The 22,466-nt window shown below is 43.6% G+C and overlaps 1 protein-coding gene across 5 annotated transcripts in view; it reads left to right on the forward strand.

Moving 5' to 3' along the window:
* The window catches only part of trpc1 (transient receptor potential cation channel, subfamily C, member 1), a 94,600-nt gene that overhangs the window by 19,868 nt on the left and 52,266 nt on the right, over window positions 1-22,466 (forward strand). For 4 of the 5 annotated variants that reach the window (XM_072571976.1, XM_072571978.1, XM_072571979.1 and 1 more), the window contains 3 exons: window positions 974-1,176; window positions 11,112-11,243; window positions 20,755-20,950. In XM_072571976.1, coding sequence (XP_072428077.1) covers window positions 974-1,176; window positions 11,112-11,243; window positions 20,755-20,950 — 531 coding nt within the window. The remainder of the gene's footprint in view (window positions 1-973; window positions 1,177-11,111; window positions 11,244-20,754; window positions 20,951-22,466) is intronic. The other variant, XM_072571981.1, reaches the window with a different exon arrangement.

The raw sequence follows: 22,466 nt of genomic DNA on the forward strand, positions 1-22,466 counted from the left end.
CCTACTGGCCCTAAAGAATGTGCATGAAGATCCTGTGTTGAATAAAGGCCCTTCTAGCTGCAAAATGCAGCCTCCTAAATGTTGGATTCTCCTTTTTCCAAAATGAATTATGACACTGACATAATTGTTAATCACTGCCGTTTGCAAATAGAATTTTAAAAATAAAACCTTTATTAATGAGAAATATTTTAATAAATAATTTGAAAAGGTTGAAATCTTTTGATTGCATGTTTTACAATGTTAAACAATATATTGCAAACTTGCCTGCTTATTCATTTTGGTTCTGGGTTAGTGATGCTGGAAGAGCGCAGCAGTTCAGGCAGCATCCGAGGAGCAGTAAAATCGACGTTTCGGGCAAAAACCTTCATCAGGAATTTTACTGCTCCTCGGTTGCTGCCTGAACTGCTGTGCTCTTCCAGCACCACTAATCCGGAATCTGGTTTCCAGCATCTGCAGTCATTGTTTTTACCTTCTTCATTTTGGTTCTCAAGACTATTATTAATAGAGATAGAAAGTAGTGCTTGCAAATAAATTGGAGATTTCTTGATTAAAAACTGTGACAAAAATGAAAAGTGTGTATGTTTGAACATAGTTTATTTAAAAAGATTTTTCTTATCATTAGATTATTGTTAAATATGCGATAGTAAATTGCACAATTTTTTCAAGTACTTTATTCAGCAACATTTATGATTAAAGCAGATACAAATGTTTGACATTTAACATTTTCCAATTTAAAAGCATCAGCTACAGTCCTGTCCTGTTGTGCATTTCACTCTTTCAAAGCTCAGTGTTCTAATCTTTCTCTGTCAAGAAGTTAATCAAGGCTTCTAACCTGTTCTTGTTATATTTCAGACAATTCAGTTGATCACAAAATCCATTAAACATAATAAATCCTTGACTGTTATGTACTCGTTTACAATTATGCACTTTATTAATTTTGCTCTCTGTCTTTTGTTGGAACTTGTCCAAATAGAAATTAATGCAGAGAATTCAGAATCCCGAATACTCAACTACAATGGATGTGGCTCCTGTTATCCTTGCTGCTCATCGTAATAACTATGAGATCCTGACCATGTTACTCAAACAGGACCTCTCACTACCAAGACCACATGCAGTAGGATGTGAATGCACACTGTGTAATGCAAAGAACAAGAAGGATAGCCTACGCCATTCTAGGTTAGTAAAACATATTAAGATATAACGAATGTGTTTAGATTTCTAATTGTCACAGTTATATTAGATACATATTTTAAATTTCACGTGTATGTAGAAGTAATTTGGACACAGTTAAAAGCAAATCTGAAGTATGCACTTCTTGGGTAAGTGGAAGAAGCAGAATCAGTAATCACTTCAAAAAGATAATTGGATAAATACTTGTAGAATGAAAACAGATATGGAGAAGGAGGAGACAATTCCCAAAGGCTTCTTGACAACACCTCACAAACATGGTAACAGGTGATAAAACAGCTTCAAGTTTCCTTCCAAGTTGCATATCCTCCTGACATGTCATTGGGTCAAAATCCTGGAACTTCCTATCTAACATTTTGTTTGTTTCTTCCTTCACGGGATAAAGGAGTCACTAGTTAGGCCAGCATTTATTGCCCCTGCCTAACTGTCCAAAGGGAAATTATGAGTCAATCCTATTGCTGTGGGTCTGGAGTCACATGTAAGCTGGACCAGGTGAGGATGACAGTTTGCTTCCTTAAAGGGCATTAGAGAACCAGATAGGGGTTTCCTGACAATTGACAATGGTCATTATTGGACTCTTAATTCTAGATTTTTAAAAATTGAATTCAAAATCCATTATCTGCCATGGTGGGATTCAGGCCTGGGTCTCCAGAACATTACCTAGTCTCTGGATTAACAGTGCAGTGATAATACCACTAGGCCGTCACCATCCCATTCTGCATTATTGTGGAATACCTTAACCATTTGGTTTTAAGTAGTTCAAGGGCAACTAAGAATGGCCAACTCATTCGAGCTTTGCCAAGAATGTACACATTCTGTGAAGTAATATTCATTAAGTGCAGCAGTAATTGGATCCTCTTTTAAAGAGCTGGCACAGGCATAATTGGCTGAATGTCATCCTTCCGAATTGTAAGGATCTATATTCATAATTTGTGTTTGCTCTCCATCAGGCCATCTTTAAAGCCACAGAATTAATGTAAGTTAGAAGAGGTTTGTAATATTGTTTCTTAATAGAGTGTTAGAAAAAAGTAAAATTGCCACAGTCTAATTAGACCATAGGGCTTCTTTCTCATTGCAGAGACACTAGTGGGGTTTAACCTGAGGGTTCCCATGCCTCACTTGAGGGGAGAGGTTGAGAAGGAGAATCCTTCATGGTAACCTCAGCTGGGAATTGAACCCATACTGTTGGCTTCACTCTGCATCACAAACGAGTTGTTCAGTTAACTGATCCCTATAATGAGTGCTATGAATTGGGAAATTGGCAGTTTCCCACGTGATCTATGATTATGTCATGTTTTTGGAACTGAATTGCGATGGAGCAAATAATTAGAAAGACAAATGGAATTTTGGCTTTTATTAGAAAGGAAATAGAACACAAAAGTAGGCAAGTTTTCTCAAAACTGTACAAGATGTTAATGAGATCCTATTCTCCGTACAATGAATCTTTCTGCTCTGTTTATTTAAGGAGGGATAAAATTGCGCTGGAAGCAGTTCAGAAAAGCTTTGTGGAATAAAGAGTTTTCTTGAATGGAATTGTTGAGCAGGTTGTGACTATATTTGTATTTAGAAGAATGAGAGGTGATCTTAAGTTAGAGTCATGGAGATGTACAGCATGGAAACAGACCCTTCGGTCCAACCCGTCCACGCTGACCAGATATCCCAACCCAATCTAGTCCCACCTGCCAGCGCCCATCCCATATCCCACCAAACCCTTCCTATTCATATATCCATCCAAATGCCTCTTAAATGTTGCAATTGTACCAACCTCCACCACATCCTCTGGCAGCTCATTCCATACACGTACCACCCTCTGCGTGAAAATGTTGCCTCTTAGGTCTCTTTTATATCTTTCCCCTCTCACCCTAAACCTATGCCCTCTAGTTCTGGACTACCCGACCCCAAGGAAAAGACTTTGTCAATTTATCCTATCCATGCCCCTTATAATTTTGTAAGCCTCTATAAGGTCACTCCTCCGCCTCCAACACTGCAGGGAAAACAGCCCCAGCCTGTTCAGCCTCTCCCTGTAGCTCAGATCCTCCAACCCTGGCAACATCCTTGTAAATCTTTTCTGAACCCTTTCAAGTTTCACAACATCGTTCCGATAGGAAGGAGACCAGAATTGTACGCAGTATTCCAACAGTGGCCTAACCAATGTCCTGTACAGCCGCAACATGACCTCCCAACTGCTGTACTCAATACTCTGACCAATAAAGGAAAGCATACCAAACGCCGCCTTCACTATCCTATCTACCTGCGACTCCTCTTTCAAGGAGCTAGGAATCTGCACTCCAAGGTCTCTTTGTTCAGCAACACTCCCTAGGACCTTACCATTAAGTGTATAAGTCCTGCTAAGATTTGCTTTCCCAAAATACAGCACCTCGTATTTATCTGAATTAAACTCCATCTGCTACTTCTCAGCCCATTGGCCCATCTGGTCCAGATTCTGAGGTAACCCTCTTTGCTGTCTGCTACACCTCCAATTTTGGTGTCATCTGCAAACTTACTAACTGTCCTCTTATGCTCGCATCCAAATCATTTATGTAAATGACAAAAAGTAGAGGATCCAGAACACTCCACAAACAACCCTCCACCACCACCTTCTGTCTTCTACCTTTGAGTTGAGTTGGAGAAAAGAAAAATATAGTATTAATTGGGAAAAGTATAGTGAGGCAATACTGTTTTTTGCAGGCACCCTGCCTCTATTCCTGGTGAAGGGCTTTTGCCCAAAACATCGATTTTCCTGCTCCTCGGATGCTGCCTGACCTGCTGTGCTTTTCCAGCACCACTCTAATCTAGACCCCTTTATTTAGGCTATGCTGGGGCCAGTGTTCTGGCGAATCATGTAACTATGGTTGTGGATAGGGTTGACATTCAATAGTGTAATGCACAGTCAGATTTCCCTTCAGCCTCCTCTATTCAAAGTAAACAACTCCAGCCTATCCCACATTTCCTCATGGCTAAAATTCTCAATTTCTGTGATTTTCTGGGACATGGACTTTGGTACTGGCCAGCATTTATTGCCCATCCCTGGTAATCCTTGAGAAGGTTGTGGTGAGCTACAATCACTGGAACCGCTGTAATTCACATGCTGTAGGTAGACCCACAGTGCTATTAAGGAGTGAATTCCAGGGTTCTGACCCAGCAATGTGAAGGAATGGCAATATTTTTCCAAGTCAGAATGGTGTGGGACCAGTTTTTACCAATTTTAGTATCAGCTGCAAACTTCTTAATCATGCCCCTGTGTTGAAGTCAAAGCATTGTGGGAGATTGAAGCTAGGGATCTTCTTCATTTGTCCTTCATGAGGTGTCTTTGAATTCTGAAAACTGCATTTGACTTTCAAAGTTTCACTGTGGAAGATTAAGTACATGGTTTCATAAAGGTATTTGTGTAGAGGGCTTCACTGAGGTTCTGCTAGATGTGGAGACCAGTATTTCAAACAAAATTTTCTATAATAGTGTAGGAATAAACCATAATGTGTGGATCAGTATAGTCAGCTAGAATCTCCAAAGTTTGTTTCTGCACAGAAAGGGAAAAGAAGATATTAAGACAAATACTTGGCCAGATTGTAATTTGTTCAGCATTAGACCACTTGGATTTGAAAAATCTGAAATATAGGGCCCAATATCTAGTTAAGTTTATAAAAGTCTGTTCATGGGATGTGGGCATTTCTGGCCAAGCCAGAGTTTATTTCCCATTCCTAATTGCCCTGGAGCAAGTGGTGGTGAGTTAAATCCTTGAGCCACTGCAGTTCTTGAGATATAAGGATACATACCATGCTGTTAGCAAAAGAATTTGAACTTGTTGACTCAGTGACATTGAAAGAATAGTGATATGGCTCCCAGTTGGATACTGTATGTCTGAGAGAGGAACTTGCAACAAATTTGTTCCTGAATCAGTCTGCTGCCCCTGAACCTCTAGGTGGTAGTGGTTGTGGATTTGAAAAGTGCTGTCTAAGAAATCTTGCTGAATTTCTGCTGTGTATCTTGAAAATGGCACACACTGCTGCCATCGAGTCTGGGTGGAGGGAGTGAATGTTTGTAGATGTGGTGTCAATGAAGTGGGCTGCTTTGTCCCAAATGGCATCAAACCTCTTTAATATTGTTGCAGTAGTATCCATCCAGGCAAGTGGAGAGTATTCCATCACGTTCCTGCCTTGTGCCTTGTAGATGGTGGGACATGCTTTGGGGAGTCAGGAGGTGATTTACAGGAAAGAATTCCAAGTCTCTGACCTGCTCTTGTCTTGCTCCATTTCAATTTCTGGTCAATACCAACATCCACCAGGATGTTGGTATTGGGGGATTTGGTGATGGCTACACCATTGAATGTCAAGGGATATAGGAGGTTCTGTCTTTGAGGTGGTCATTGCCTGGCATTGTGTGGTGTAAATGTAAATTGCCATTTATCAAAGTTATCCAGGTTTACTGCATATGATCACAGTGCTGAATGTTAATAATTTATCTACTATTCCACGTCTTAAAATAGAAATGTGGACGGTGAAGAAAGTTACCTCAGAGTACAATGGGATCATGATCAGATGGGTCAATGAGCCGAGGAGTTTAATTTAGATAAATGTCAGGTGCTGCATTTTGGAAAGGCAAATCAGGATCGAACTTATACACTTAATGATGAGGTCCTGGGGAGTGTTGTTGAATGAAAGGACCTTGGAGTGCAGGTTCATAGTTCCTTGAAAGTAAGGTCTCGGGTAAATAGGTTGGTGAAGAAGGCATTTAGTGTGCTTTCCTTTATTGGTCAGAGTATTGAGTGTAGGAGTTGGGAGGTCATGTTGCAGCTGTACAGGACATTGGTTAGGCCACTGTTGGAATATTGTGTACAATTCTGGACTCCCTACTATAGGAAGGATGTTGTAAAACTAAAGGATTCAGAAAAGATTTACAAGGATGTTGGCAGGGTTGGAGGATTTGAACTATAGGGAGAGGTTGAATAGGCTGGAAAAGTAAAAAAATCACACAATACCAGATTACAGTCCCAACAGGTTTATTTGGAGGTACAAGCTTTCAGAGTGCTGCTCCTTCATCAGGTAGCTAGGGGGGCAGGATCATAGGATACAGTATTTAGAGTAAAAGATCTTAATGTCATACAGCTAATGCAATGTATTGAACAAACGATGCTCAACTCATCGATCACCAGTTCCGACGTGCCACAGTGAGAAACCATTGTGACCACCTCAGGAGACAGACAGAGGATACGACCAATAGGATATCCTTCATTGTCCAGTATTGGGAGCGGAGAAATGATGCCATGCTCTTTGCATTATCAATGAGGATGAGCACTCACCAAGATCTTCCCTTACACCTCCACTTCTCGCCTTTACACAACCACCAAACCGTAAACAGATCATTGTTCGCAGCAAAATGCCCAGCTTTCAGGACAACATTGATCACAGCACCATACAACACTGTCATAGCAACCACTGCAAGACATGTCAGAGTGTTGACATGGATACTACCATTACACATGGGGACACCACCCTCTACGAGCGCGGCAGGTACTCACAACACAGCCGACGTTGTATATCTCATACGCTGCAGCCAAGGATGCCCCGAGTCATGGTATATTGGCAAGACCAAGCAGATGCTACGACAACGGATGAATGGACGCGGTGCAACAGTCGCCTTGACAAGGATGTTCCCTCCCAGTCATGGAACACTTCAGCGGTCAGGGATATTTGGCTTTGGATCTTCTGGTGACCGTCCTCCAAGGTGGACTTTGGGATACACAGAAATGTAGAGTGGCCGAGCAGAGGCTGATAGTCATGTTCAGTACCCATGAGAATGGCCTCAACTGCGATCTTGGGTTCATGTCACACTACAGGTGACCCCTCCACACTGTACACTCTCACACAAGCACTCATACACACGTGATCACACTCACACATGATCCCAGAGCCTCTCATACACATGCTCTCTCTCAAACACATACATATACTCACACACACCCTCTCAGGCATATACTCCATCACACTCGTATGCATGCACTGTCAAGCATGTGCGCACGCACTCTTACATGTGCAATCACACACTTTCTCTCTCTCTCTCTCTCTCTCTCTCTCTCTCCCACATATGGGCGCGTGTGCACACACACACACACACACACATGTCTATGGGGTAAATTTGTATTTGCAGATACATTCTACTTTGTTCAAAAAGTACACAATCAGTAGGCAGTCAGTTCATGTGATAAAGAACATGGCGTTGTTTCTCCGCTCCTAGGAAGTACTGGACGATGAAGAGTATCCTATCAGTCGTATTCTGTGTCTGTCTCCTGAAATGGTCAATACGGTTTCTCGCTGTGGCACATCGGAACTGGCGATCGATGAGTTGAGCATCGTCTGTTCAATAAATTCCTACTTTGGAATTAGAGCCAGTCTGACTGAAGGTTGGGATACAGACTCTAACCTTACACCTTTCATGCATGTCTGAGCTGAGATGTCACCTTTTCTTTTATAAAACCTTTGTCTTGGGACTGTGACTTAAAAAGAGTTCCGCGATTTACATATTAATCAATTTAAACCTGCATCCCCTTTCTAAGTGTTTAAAGACTTAACAACAATCTAGGTTTGTTCATACATCGGATCAGTTGTGTGGCACTTTGAACTTTTATTACAAATTCTGTGTTCTATGACCCTGCCCCACTAGCTAGCTGATGAAGAAGCTGCGCTCTGCAAGTTTGTACCTCCAAATAATCCTGGAGGTAAAAACAATGACTGCAGATGCTGGAAACCAGATTCTGGATTAGTGGTGCTGGAAGAGCACAGAGTTCAGGCAGCATCCAAGCAGCAGCGAAATCTACGTTTCAGGCAAAAGCCCTTCATCAGGAATAAAGGCAGTGAGCCTGAAGCGTGGAGAGATAAGCTAGAGGAGGGTCGGGGTGGGGAGAAAGTAGCATAGAGTGCAATGGGTGAGTGGGGGAGGGGATGAAGGTGATAGGTCAGGGAGGAGAGGGTGGAGCGGATAGGTGGAAAAGGAGATAGGCAGGTAGGACAAGTCATGGGGACAGTGCTGAGCTGGAAGTTTAGAACTAGGGTGAGGTGGGGGAAGGGGAAATGAGGAAACTGTTGAAGTCCACATTGATGGCCTGGGGTTGAAGTGTTCCAAGGCGGAAGATGAGGCGTTCTTCCTCTAGGCGTCTGGTGGTGAGGGAGCGGAGGTGGAGGAGGCCCAGGACCTCCATGTCCTCGGCAGAGTGGGAGGGGGAGTTGAAATGTTGGGCCACGGGGCGGTGTGGTTGATTGGTGCGGGTGTCTCGGAGATGTTCCTTAAAGCACTTTGCTAGGAAGCGCCCAGTCTCCCTAATGTAGAGGAGACCACATTGGGAGCAACGGATACTATAAATGATATTAGTGGATATGCAGGTAAAACTTTGGATGTGGAAGGCTCCTTTAGGGCCTTGGATAGAGGTGAGGGAGGAGGTGTGAGCACAGGTTTTACAGTTCCTGTGGTTGCAGGGGAAGGTGCCAGGATGGGAGGGTGGGTTGTAGGGGGGGCGTGGACCTGACCAGGTAGTCACGGAGGGAACGGTCTTTGCGGAAAGCGGTGGGGAGGGAAATATATCCCTGGTGGTGGGGTCTTTTTGGAGGTGGCGGAAATGTCGGCGGATGATTTGATTTATGCAAAAGTTGGTAGGGTGGAAGGTGAGCACCAGGAGCGTTCTGTCCTTGTTACAGTTGGAGGGGTGGGGTCTGAGGGCGGAGGTGCGGGAAATGGACGAGATGCGTTGGAGGGCATCTTTAACCATGTGGGAAGAGAAATTGCGATCTCTAAAGAAGGAGGCCATCTGGTGTGTTCTATGGTGGAACTGGTCCTCCTGGGAGCAGATGTGGCGGAGGAATTGGGAATACGGGATGGCATTTTTGCAAGAGGTAGGGTGGGAAGAGGTGTAATTCAGGTAGCTGTGCGAGTCGGTGGGTTTGTAAAAAAAAAAAATGTCTGTGTCAAGTCGATCGTCATTACTGGAGATGGAGAGGTCCAGGAAGGGGAGGGAGGTGTCAGAGATGGTCCAGGTAAATTTAAGGTCAGGGTGGAATGTGTTGATGAAGTTGATGAATTGCTCAACCTCCTCGCAGGAGCACGAGGTGGCGCCAATGCAGTCATCAGTGTAGCGGAGGAAGAGGTGGGGAGTGGTGCCGGTGTAATTACGAAAGATTAACTGTTCTACGTAGCCAACAAAGAGACAGGCATAGCTGGGGCCCATACGTGTGCCCATGGCTCCCCCTTTGGTCTGGAGGAAGTGGGTGGATTTGAAGGAGAAATTGTTAAGGGTGAGGACCAGTTCAGCCAAACGAATGAGAGTGTCGGTGGAAGGGTACTGTTAGGGATGTCTGGAGAGGAAAAAACGGAGGGCTTGGAGGCCCTGGTCATGGCGGATGGAGGTGTAGAGGATTGGATATCCATGGTGAAGATGAGGCGTTGGGGGCCGGGGAAACGGAAGTCTTGGAGGAGGTGGATGGTGTCTTGAACGTATGTGGGGAGTTCCCGGACTAGGGGGGATAGGACAGTGTCGAGGTAGGTAGAGATGAGTTCAGTGGGCCAGGAGCATGCTGAGACAATGGGTTGGCCAGGGTGGTCAGGCTTGTGGATCTTGGGAAGGAGGTAGAACCGGGCAGTGCGGGGTTCCCGGTCTATAAGGTTGGAAGCTGTGGGTGGGAGATCTCCTGAGGTGATGAGGTTCTGTATGGTCTGGGAGATGGTGGTTTGGTGATGGGGGGTGGGGTCATGGTCGAGGGGGCAGTAGGAAGAGGTGTCCTCGAGTTGACGTTTGGCTTCAGCGGCGTAGAGGTCAGTGCACCAGACTATCACTGCGCCCCCTTTATCCGCTGGCTTGATGGTGAGGTTGGGATTGGAGCAGAGGGATTGGAGGGCTGCACGTTGTGAGAGTGAGAGGTTGGAGTAGGGGAGGGGGGACGACAGGTTGAGGCGGTTAATGTCCCGGCGGCAGTTGGAAATGAAGAGGTCGAGGGCAGGTAATAGGCCAGCACGGGGTGTCCAGGTGGATGCAGCGTGTTGGAGGTGGGCGAAGGGGTCCCCGGAAGGTGGGCGGGAATCCTGATTGTGAAAGTAAGCTCGGAGGTGGAGGCGACGGAAGAATTGTTCAACATAACGGCGTGTATTAAATTCATTGATGCGTGGACGCAGGGGGATGGAGGTGAGTCCTTTGCTGAGGACTGACCGTTTGTCCTCAATGAGGAGGCGGTCTGGAGGGATGGTGAAAACTCGGCAGGGCTGGGAGCTGGGATAATCCTGTTAGACTATAACCTGGTGTTGTGTGATTTTTAACTTGGTCTACCCCAGTCTAATACCAGCACTTCCACATCATGAATAGGCTAGGGCTGTGTTCCTGGGAGCGGTCCTCAAGGCTGAGGAGTAACCTTATAAAATCATGAGGGGCATAGATAGGGTAAATAGACAAGTTCTTTTCGTTGGGTTGGAGGAGTCCAGAGCTCGGGGGCATTGTTCAAGGTGAGAGTGGAAAGATTTAAGAGACCTAAGGGGCAATGTTTTCATACAAAGGATGGTGTGCGTATGGAATGAGTTTCCCAGAGGAAGTGGTGGAGGCTGGTACAATTACAGCATTTAAAAGGCATCTGGGTGGGTATATGAATAGGCAGGGTTTAGAGGGATATGGGCTAAGTGCTGGCAAATGGGACTAGATTAATTTAGGATATCTGGTTGGCATGGATGAGTTGGACTGAAAGGTCTGTTTCTGTGCTGTACATCTCTATGACTCTAAATGAACCTGCATGATAATTATATACAGTGTTTGCCGTGCATTGGCGTTGTGAAAAATACTTTGCAAGTGACAAAGTCTCATGAAGCTGTAAATATCAGATGTTCAAAATTGGAATAATGTTTGGGAATAAACAATATGCAGAATGCAGTGAAGTACAGAATTTTTTTTTTTGTAGGTTCCGTCTTGATATCTACCGCTGCCTGTCTAGTCCATCGTTGATCATGCTGACAGAGGAGGATCCTATACTAAGAGCTTTTGAACTCAGCGCAGATTTGAAGGAACTGAGCCTCGTGGAGGTGGAATTTAGGTACAAATGTTAGAGAGAAGTGATGTAAAATACCCAAAATATAAGCATTAACATTCAATCATAGTGAAATCAACAAATATATAACAAACACAGGATAGTTGTGTGGATTCATATATAAACGGATATACTTTTCCCTTCTCCTATCCCTCAATATTACGTCTAATGTGATTTATTAAATCTGGGCTCCATATTCCCTACTGTGTCAAAACTTTGACTCTTTGTCTGTATTTTGCCTGGATCATTCAAAGAAAATATCAAGGAAGCTGACCACAAGCAAATGAAGAAAATTATTAACACATCAGAAAATTTCATACAAATTGTACAACTGCAAGGAAGCACAAAATCTTTATTTAGTTTCCCTACTGTGCATCAAAACTGACACTGCTGTGTTCTTGCAGGCACATGACAGAGACCACAATGGCTTAACAATTAACCTGTTGTACCTTGCATTTAACACCTCAAACATTTAAAGTCTGCTTCTTGATACTTTTTCTTGACTTCATCTGTATTTTTTCTCATATTTTTCTCTTTCAGTAACTTTTGCATCCTGTGTTTATCTTATTGATTGTGCTTATGCACCTTTTATGTTTCTTTCTTGATCATTTGTGCCTCCCCAGCACCTGCTGTCCATTATGATGCTTCAATTTTCGCTGCATTTTTTAATCCAATTTTAACAGCTGTACTTAGTTCTATTATCTACTTAGAGAGATTGCTTATTTCACTGCCTCTCCCCCTCCATTTTTGGCGCACAGTCATAGAATCCTACAGCACAGAGACAGGCCCTTTGGCCCAAACTAGTCCATGCCGACCAAAATGTCCACCTATGCTAACACCATCTCCCTGCACTTGGCCCATATCCCTCTAAATCTCACCTATCCATGTATTTGTCCATAAATGTTGTTAATGTACCAGCCTCAACAACTTCTGCTGGCAGCTCATTCCATGGGCATACCATCCTCCATGTAAAAAAAAGTTGCCCCTCAGGTTCCCTTTTATTCTTTCCCCTCTAACCTTAAACTGATGCTCTCTACTCCATGATTCCCCAACCCTGGGAAGAAGGCTGAGTGCACTTACCCTATCCACTTATCCTGCTATAAGAGCTCCCCCCCCAGGCTCCTACGCTCTTAAGAAAATGTGCTAGCTTGACCAACCTCTCCCTATAACACAGACCGTTGAGTCCTAGCAATATTCTTGTAAATTTCGTCTGCACTCTTTCCAGCTTAATAACATTCTTCCTATAACAAGGTAACCAAAACTGAACACAATTCTCTAAATTAAAAATTGCACATCACCAGGTTATAGTCCAACAGGTTTCTTTGGATGTACAAGCTTTTGAAGCGCTGCTCCTTCGTCAGGTAGCTATGATGAAGGGGCAGTGCTCTGAAAGCGTGTACTTCCAAATAAATCTGTTGGACAATGACCTGGTGATGTGTGTTTTTTTAACTTTGTCCACTCCAATCCAACAGCAGCACCTGCACATAAACAATTCTCCAAGTGCGACCTCACCAGCCTACTGTACAACTGCAGCATAACTTCCAAACTTTGATACTTGGTGCCCTAACTGATGAAGGCCAGTATGCCAAAAGCCGACTTCATTGTCCTGTCTATCTGTGACTCCACCTTCCGAGAACCATGCACCTGAATTCCAAGATTCCTCTGTTCCACTACACTCCCTAATGCCCTAACATTCACCATGAAACTCCTACCTTGATTTGACTTTCCAAAATTCAAGACCTCAAACTTACCTATATTAAACTCCATTTGCCATTTTTTAGCCCACTTCCCCAGCTGATCAAGGACCTGCTGCAATTTCTGACAACCTTCCTTACTGTCCACAATACTGCCTATTTTAGTGTCATTTGCAAACTTACTAATCATGCCTTGTCCATTCTCATCCAAATCATTGATATAGATAACAAACAGTAATGGGCCCCACACTGACCCTTGAGGCAGTCTGCTAGTCACAGGCTTCCAGTCTGACAAGTATCCTTCCACTACTACCCTGTGCTTCCTATCATCAAGCCAATTGTGTATACAATTTACCAGCTGTCCCTGGATTCATTCTGATCTAACTTTCCAGAATAGCCTACCCTGTGGAACCTTATCAAAGGCCCTACTGAAATCCACATGGACTATGTCTATCTACCACTCTGTCCTCGTCAACTTTCCTGGTCGCTTCATCAAAGAACTCTAAAAAATTTGTGAAGCACGATCTCCCATGCACAAAGCCATGCTGACTGCTCCTAATCAAACCCTGTCTTTCCAAATTAAAGAGTGTGGTGCTAAAAAGACACAGCTGGTCAGGCAGCATCCAAGGAGCAGGAGAGTCAATGTTTCGGGCATTATCAGGAATGAGGCTTGTGGGCCAAGGGGGCTAAGAGATAAATGGGAGGGGGTAGGGCTGGGGTGGGGGGGGGGGGGGGGTGCGTGTGGCAGGTAGCTGGAAATGTGATAGGTTGATGAAGGTGGGGGTGAATGTGATAGGTCAGAGAGGAGGGGGGAGCACATTAGATGGGAAGCAAGATGGACATTCAAGAGGGTGATGCCAAATTGGAAGGTTGGGATTCGTATAAGGTGGGGGGAGGGGAAATGGAGAACCTGGTGAAATCGCATTGATCCCATGTGTTGGAGAGTTCCAAGGTGGAAAATGAGGCGTTCTTCCTCCAGGTGTTGGGTGGTTACTGTTTGGTGATGGAGGATGCCCAGGACTTGCACGTCCTTGGCAGAGTGGGAAGGGGAATTGAAGTGTTCAGCCACAGGACGGTAGGGTTGGTCGGTGAGAGTGTCCCAGAAACGATCTGCAAGTTGTCTCCCCAATGTAGAGGAGACCACTTTGGCGCAATGGATGCAGTGGATGACGTGTGAGGAAGTCATTGAGTCATAGTCATAGAGAAGTACAGCATGGAAATAGACCCTTCGGTCCAACCCATCCATGCCGACCAGATATCCCAACCAATCTCGTCCCACCTGCCAGCACACGGCCCATATCAGGAGCTCATATTGTGCAGAGTGATATAGCAGCCTGGATAGAAGGTGGTTTTCTGCCAGCCAACCATTGTATATCTAAATCGGTCTTCCTTATTCAGATTAGCCGGGTGTGAAGAGTGGTGCCCTATAAACGGTCTGTGCTAGGTTCTCAATATTTTAAATTTTTACCAATGACTTAGATGGGATCTAATGCAGTGGGATCTAATGCAGTGGCATCAATTTGGATAGTCTTGATTCCATTATTTGTCCTGTATGTGTTTCAAATCATGGAGATTAATAATTAGAATTGGTTGTAACTGGGTTGTTTCAGAAAGATATTCAGCCATTAATGAAAAGTTCATTCTAAATTCATGTGACTCAAATATTTGACCTACCTGAATGGTTTTGGTGGCAAGATGCTGAAACGTGTCTTGTCAAGTGTTTTCCGAATTTTGTTGTGACCACCTGATACTGTGTTGGCTTTCATCTTCTTGATACTCTTCTCAGAATACAGGTAAATTTCTGTTGGATTTGGAAGGATCCTTCGGGGTCTTGGATGGAGGTGAAGGGGGAGGTGTTGGTGCAGGTTTTGCACTTCTCACGATGTCAGGGGAAGGTGCCAGGAGGGTAGGGTGAGTTGGTGGGGTCGTGGAACTGGAGGTAATGGTCTCTGCGGAATGCAGGTAGGGGTGGGGAGAGAAATATATCTCTGGTGGTGGGGTCTGTTTGTAGGTGGTGGAAATGGCGGAGGATGATGTGGTGTATTTGGAGTTTGGTAGGGTGGAAGGTGAGGACCGGGGGGGTTTTATCTTTGTTGCAATTGATGGGGTGGTATTCGAGGGCGGAGGTATGGGAAGTGGAGGCGATGCACTGGAGGGCATCATTGACCACATGGGAATCCGAAACGTCAACTCTCCTGCTCCTCGATTGCTGCCTGACTGGCTGTGCTTTTCCAGCACCATACTCTTTGACTCTTATCTCCAGCACCTGCAGTCCTCACTTTCTCCTGTTTTTCCAAATATCTTATCTCTCGGAATTTTCTCAAGGAACTTACCCACCACAAATGTTAGGCTTATTGGTCTCTAGTTCCCAGGGTTTTCTTTGTAGCCCTTGTTGAAAAAGGGCACAACATTCACTACCCTCCAGACTTCTGTGGCCTCACCCGTGGCTAACGATGATATAAAAATATCAGCCCAAGGACCCTGCAATTTTTTCTCTAGCCTCTAGCAGTGTTCTTGGATATATCTGGTCAGGACCAAGAGATTTATCCACCTTCATGCATACTGATACATCCAACACCACCTCTACTGTGATATAATTTGTTCCCAAGATATGACCACTAACTTTTCCCAAGTTTTCATATCTTTGTCCACAGTAAACATGGAGGAAAAATATTCATTGAGGACCTCGTCCATCTCCTGCGGTTCTACTCATACATGTCTGCTTTGGTCCTTGGGAGGGATCCTATCCTCTCTCTAGTTATTCTTTTTCCTTTAATATACTTAAAGAACCACAGTGAAAGATCATCTTCAGCAGTGACCCCAACATACTGGACATGAATCAAGGTCTTCTGTGAATATTGCTAATAAAAATCTCCTTAATATTGCCAAGAAAATCTATTGCTGCTAGTACAGTTTGACTTCCTTGGAGAGATAGTGGAACAGTTGTCACCTGACTGTACTGATATTTCAGAGGCCCTGGCTAATGTTCTGGGGATGTGGATTCAAATCCTACCATGGTAGCTGGTGGAATTTGTATAGGGAATGATTATTAAGCAATCATTGATTGTTGGTTAACTGTTGTCCTTTAGGGAGGGAAATCTACCATCCTCTCCCAATCTGATTTACATGTGACTTCAGTCCCATAAGAACGTGATTAACTCTTTACTGCCCTCTGAAATGGCCCTATCAAGATGCTCAGTTCAAGGCCAATTAGATAGGTAACAAATGCTGACCTTGTCCATATCCCATAAAGGTCTCCTGGTGCTACCAGGAAGCACCTGTTCTGTTGTTGTTAAGTTTGGCTGTACTTTGTTACTGACATCAAAGTTTCACTCTCGCCATATGGTACATGAGCTTGTCTTCTCTAACAATTTTGATTAGATTAGATTCCCTACAGTGTGGAAACAGTCCCTTCACCATAAATTCCAATTTATGATGTTGTAGAAACTCATCCATCGTGAGGCATACACATTCTACTATAGTGGGAGCCTTTATTTAGATAATGTAGGATATATAATAATCAGATTGTGGTAAGACAAAAATGAAACTATGGTTTGCATAAAAACAAACCACCAGTGAGGTTGACCTCTGTAACTCCAATTACTCATTGAAGTAGAAATTTGTCTTCGTCACTAATGTGTACCCTGTTTGTTCTATGATCAATTCCTTTGATTTATTGAAACTAATTATGACTCTTTCCCCCCACACTCCCACTGCCACCATTTTTTTTACAATCACAGATTATGAGGGCTTCCATTGAGGGCTTTTTTTGGTAAACTCTTTATTAATCGCATAGCTGAGGCCGCTGACCTCTGGTTTTGTGGAACAGCTCTGCAGAGTGCAATCTCTCAAAACACTGAGCAAATGTCAGAAATATTCATATTAAAAAAACAATTTTGAAAATTTATTGACCATAATGTTGTGGTCCTGCCCACCATCCAGAGTTATACAGTCATAGAGATGTATACCTTGGAAACAGACCCTTCAGCCCAATCCATCCATGCTGACCAGATATTCCAACCCAATCTTGTCCCACCTTCCAGCACCTGGCCCATATCCCTCTAAACCCTTCCTATTCATATACCGATCTAAATGCCTCTTAAGTGTTGCAATTGTACCAGCCTCCATTACTTCCTTTGGCAGCTCATTCCATACACATACCACCCTCTGTGTGAAAAAGTTGCCCTGTAGCTTTCTTTTATATCTTTCCCCTCTCTAAACCTATGCCCTCTAGTTTTGGACTTCCCGACCCCAGGGAAAAGACTTTGTCTATTTATCCTATCCATGCCACTCATAATTTTGTAAACCTCTATAAGGTCACCCCTCAGCCTCCGACGTTCCAGGGAAAACAGCCCCAGCCTGTTCAGCCTCTCCCTATAGCTCAAATTCTCCAACCCTGGCAACATCCTTGTAATTCTTTTCTGAACCCTTTCAAGTTTCACAACATCCTTCTGATAGGATGGAGACCAGAATTGCACACAATATTCCAACAGTGGCCTAACCAATGTCCTGTATAGCCGCAACATGTCCTCCCAACCTATGTGCTCAATACTCTGACCAATAAAGGAAAGTTTACCAAACGCCTTCTTCACTATCCTATCTACCTGCGACTCCACTTTCAAGGAGCTATGAGTCTGCACTCCAAGGTCTCTTTGTTCAGCAACACTCCCTAGGACCTTACCATTAAGTGTATAAGTCCTGCTAAGATTTGCTCTCCCAAAATGCAGCACTTCGCATTTATCTTAATTAAACTCCATCTGTCACTTCTCAGCCCATTGGCCCATCTGGTCCAGATCCTGTTGTAATCTGAGGTAACCCTCTTCGCTGTCCACTACACCTCCAATTTTGATGTCATCTGCAAACTTACTAACTGTCCCTGTTATGCTCGCATCCAAATCATTTATGTAAATGACAAAAAAATAGAGGACCCAGAACCGATCCTTGTGGCACTCCACTGGTCACAGGCCTTCAGCCTGAAAAACAACCCTCCACCACCACCCTCTGCCTTCTACCATTAAGCCACTTCTATATCCAAATGGCTAGTTCTCCCTGTATTCCATGAGATCTAACCTTGCAGTCTCCCATGGGGTACCTTGTCGAACGCCTTACTGAAGTCCGTATAAATCACATCTACTGCTCTGCCCTCATCAATCCTCTTTGTTACTTCCTCAAAAAACTTAATCAAGTTTGTGAGACATGATTTCCCACGCACAAAGCCATGTTGACTATCCATACTCAATCCTTGCCTTTCCAAATACATGTAAATCCTGTCCCTCAGGATTCCCTGCAACAACTTGCCCACCACCGAGGTCAGGCTCACTGGTCTATGGTTCCCTGGCTGTCCCTACCACCCTTCTTAAATAATGGCACCACGTTAGCCAACCTCCAGTCTTCCGGCACCTCACCTGTGGCTATTGATGATACAAATATCTCAGCAAGCGGCCCAGCAATCACTTCTCTAGCTTCCCACAGAGTTCTGGGGTACACCTGATCAGGTCCTGGGGATGTATCCACCTTTACCCATTTCAAGACATCCAGCACTTCTGCATCTGTAATCTGGACATTTTGTAAGATGTCACCATCTATTTCCCGACAGTTTATATCTTCCATATCCTTTTCCACAGTAAATACTTATGCAAAGTACTCATTTGGTATCTCCCCCATTTTCTGCGGCTCCACACAAAGGCCGACATGCTGATCCTTGAGGGGCCCTATTCTCTCACTAGTTACCCTTTTGTCCTTAATGTATTGTAAGAACTCTTTGGATTCTCTTTAGTTCTATTTGCCAAAGCTATCTCATGTCCCCTTTTTGCCCTCCTGATTTCCCTCTTAAATATGCTCCTACTTCGTTTATACTCTTGTAAGGATTCACTCGATCTATCCTGTTTATACCTGACATATGCTTCCTTCTTTTTCTTAACCAAACCCTCAATTTCTTTAGTCATCCAGCTTTCCCTACCAGCCTTTCCTTTAACCCTAACAGGAATATACTTTCTCTGGATTCTCGTTATCACATTTCTGAAGGCTTCCCATTTTCCAGCCGAACTTTACCTGTGAACATCTGCCTCCAATCAACTTTTGAAAGTTCTTACCTCATACCATCAAAATTGGCCTTTCTCCAATTTAAAACTTCGACTTTTGGATCTGGTCTATCCTTTTCCATTACTATTTCAAATCTAATAGAGTTATGGTCGCTGGCCCCAAAGTGCTCCCCCACTGACACCACAGTCACCTGCCCTGCCTTATTTCCCAAGAATAGGTTAGGTTTTGCACCTTCTCTTGTAGGTACATCCACATACTGAATCAGAAAATTGTCTTGTACTCAGTTAATAAATTCCTCTCCATCTAAACCCTTAACACTATGGTAGTCCCAGTCTATGTTTGGAAAGTCAAAGTACCCTATTATAGCCACCCTATTATTCTTACAGATAGCTGAGATTTCCTTACAAGTTTGTATCTCAATTTCCCTCTGACTACTGGGGGGTCTATAATCCAATCCCAGTAAGTGATTATCCCTTTCTTATTTCTCAGTTCCACCCAAATAACTTCCCTGGATGTATTTCCAGGAATATCCTCCCTCAGCACAGCTGTACTAGTATCCCTTATCAAAAATTCCACTCCCCCCCCGCCACTTTACTAGGTTAAATCCTCCCAAGCAGCTCTAGCAAATTTCCCTGCCAGCATATTAGTCCTCTTCCAATTTAGGTGCAATCCGTCCTTCTTATGCAAGGCACTTCTACCCCAAACAAGCTTCTAATGATCCAAAAATGTGAATCCTTCTCCCATACACCAGCTCCTCAGCCATGCATTCATCTGCTCTATCCTCCTATTCCTGCCTCACTAGCTCGTAGTGCCAGGGGTTATCTGGTATAGCAAGAATTAGTATTTTATGAAATGTCTTTTGCGCTTTTGGAATATCCCAAAATATCCATTGTCTGTAAAAATACTTTTAAATTATTGTCCCTGCAGCAACCACACCAACAGCAGTAAGATAAGTGACCAGATAATTTGTTATTTTTTCCAATGGTTATTTGAAGGATGAATGTTGGCTTTAACAGCAGAATAACTTTCTTGCAGTTCTCCTAGTATTGTCACTACCTATGCCCTGAGAGAGCGCACTTTGTATCAATATAAAGATCTTGTCTTAAAAATTGGCATTCTGCACCAATGCATCCCACCCTTAGCATTGCAGTGATTTAGCAGTCAGTGATAATGTGCTCACATTACTGGAGTGGGATTTAGACGCACAACATTGATATTCAAACACCATTTTCTTGTCTGGTTCGATGTAAAATACTCATTGAGTTATTTGAATGAGAACTGGGAGTTCTTCTGGAACTCTGTAGCCAGCATTCCTCTCTCAACTGTAATATCTAACCTTTAAGCCCTGAATCTATGGAATTCCCTGCCCAGTGGAGTAGATGAGGCTTCCTAAGTAAATGTTTTTAAAGCTAAGACAGATGATTTTTGGACAGTAGAGGAATTAAGGATTATGGTGGGAGGTCAGGTAAGTGGAGCTGAGGCCATGAAGATCAGCCACGATCTTACTGGATGGCAGAGCAGGCTCGAGGGGCCAGATGGCCTACTCCTGCTTCTAGTTCAGAGTTCTTGCTATACCAAACTCGGCTGCTGCATTTGTCTTCAAATCAGCAGACATTAAACTTTGTAAATAATTCATTAGATAACATGCTTTACAATATCCTGCAGATGCAAAAAGTCTATTTAAATTCAAGTGTTTTCTCTCTTCTGACACATTGAACATTCCTTTAATGATTAATGTGACTGAAATATGTTTAAACCAATTTGTTTGTAAATATTTTCAGGAATGACTATGAGGAGCTAGCACAGCAGTGTAAGACCTTTGCAAAAGATCTCCTAGCACAGGCACGGAATTCCCGTGAATTGGAGGTTATCTTAAATCATACATCCAGCGATGAACCTATTGACAAGAGAGGATTGCTTGAGGAGAGGATGAACCTAAGCCGACTTAAACTAGCAATTAAGTACAACCAAAAAGAGGTATATATTCTAAAATCTGTATAGCAGCGTTGCTACTCAGTTGTGCAGAGAATTAAAAGTATGTAAATAATATTGGAGAGACAGTAGTGTGATGATAATGTTACTGAACTAATAGTCCAGAGACCCACATTCTGGCAATAGGGGTTCAAATCCCATCATGGCAGTTGGTTGAAGTTAAATTCAGCTAATTGAAAAGCTCTCCTTAGGGCTGTTGTGGTGCAGTGGTATTCTCACTACCTGTGTGCCAGGAGGCTTGACCACCTGCTCCAGAGGTGTGTAATATCCTTACTTGGCCTGGCCATGTGACTCCAAGCCTACTGCAATGTGGTTGACACTTAACTTCTCTCTGAAATGGCCTAGTAAGCCACTACATTCATAGAATCATACGGGACAGAAAAGGCTTTTTGGCCCATCGAGTCTGCACCAGCCTATCAATGTAAATCCCACTTTCCTGCACTTAACCGATAGAGTTGACTATTGTGATCTTTCAAATGCTGATCCCGTTACTTTTTGAAGGTTATTAAGTTTCCATCCTCTACTACTCTGTCAGGCAAGGCATTCTCCAATTCTCATCATCCTCTGGGTGAAAAACAGTTTCCACAAATCCCCTTGAAATCTTCTACCCTCTTGTTATTGACTTTTCATCTAAGGGGACCAATTGCTTCCTATCCACCTTGTCCATGCCCCTCATAATCATATATTACCTTAATCAAGTCCCCTCTCCGTCTTCTCTGCTCCAAAGAAAACAACCTGAGCTTATATGCCTCTCTTCATTGCTGAAATGCTCCTTTCCGGGCAACATCCTGGTGAATCTTCTTTGTAGCCTCTCTAAAGCAATCCGATCCATCCTGTAGTGCGGTGATCAGAACTGCACACAATACTCCAGCTGTGGCCTAACCAAAGTTCTGTACTGCTCCAGCATTAATGCTCTGTTTTTATAATCTGTCCATTGACTCATAAATATCCCGTATGCGTTCTTAAATACCCTATTAACCTGTCTGGTTCAATTAGGGGTGGATAACAAATGCTTGTCTGACTGATAATGCCTACATTCCATTGAAGAATGAAAAGAAATGCATCAATATAAAGAAGTGGACAGAACCTCTCAAGCAGCTTTCATACAGGGCACCCTTTGCTGGTGACCTGGATAGGTGACCTAGTAGAAGAATCAAGAGTCATGGGTAGATTATGTTATTCTAAAAATGCCAAAAGGCATTTTGCATCTTGGATATTGGCCAACAAAAGGAGAGATGGAAAAGGGGAGCCAGCGGTACAGAATGTTTTTGTGGATGCTATCAGCCCTTTGTATATTTATGTTACTCCATCCTATTGATGATGCTATCAGGGATGGGAATGTCCCACTGTGGGAATCCCACTCTTCCCGCCCGAACCTTCCCAACACCATGAGTCGCGGATAGGGGTTTATGCCCTAAACTGGACCTACCCAAGGACTCTCAGCATCTGCGTCCAACCAAATTGCCTCACTTCTTGCTCTATTTCCAAGAGAAATACTGTT

This window comes from Chiloscyllium punctatum, chromosome 6 (genome assembly GCF_047496795.1).
Source record: "Chiloscyllium punctatum isolate Juve2018m chromosome 6, sChiPun1.3, whole genome shotgun sequence".
NCBI classification, from domain to species: Eukaryota; Metazoa; Chordata; class Chondrichthyes; order Orectolobiformes; family Hemiscylliidae; genus Chiloscyllium; species Chiloscyllium punctatum.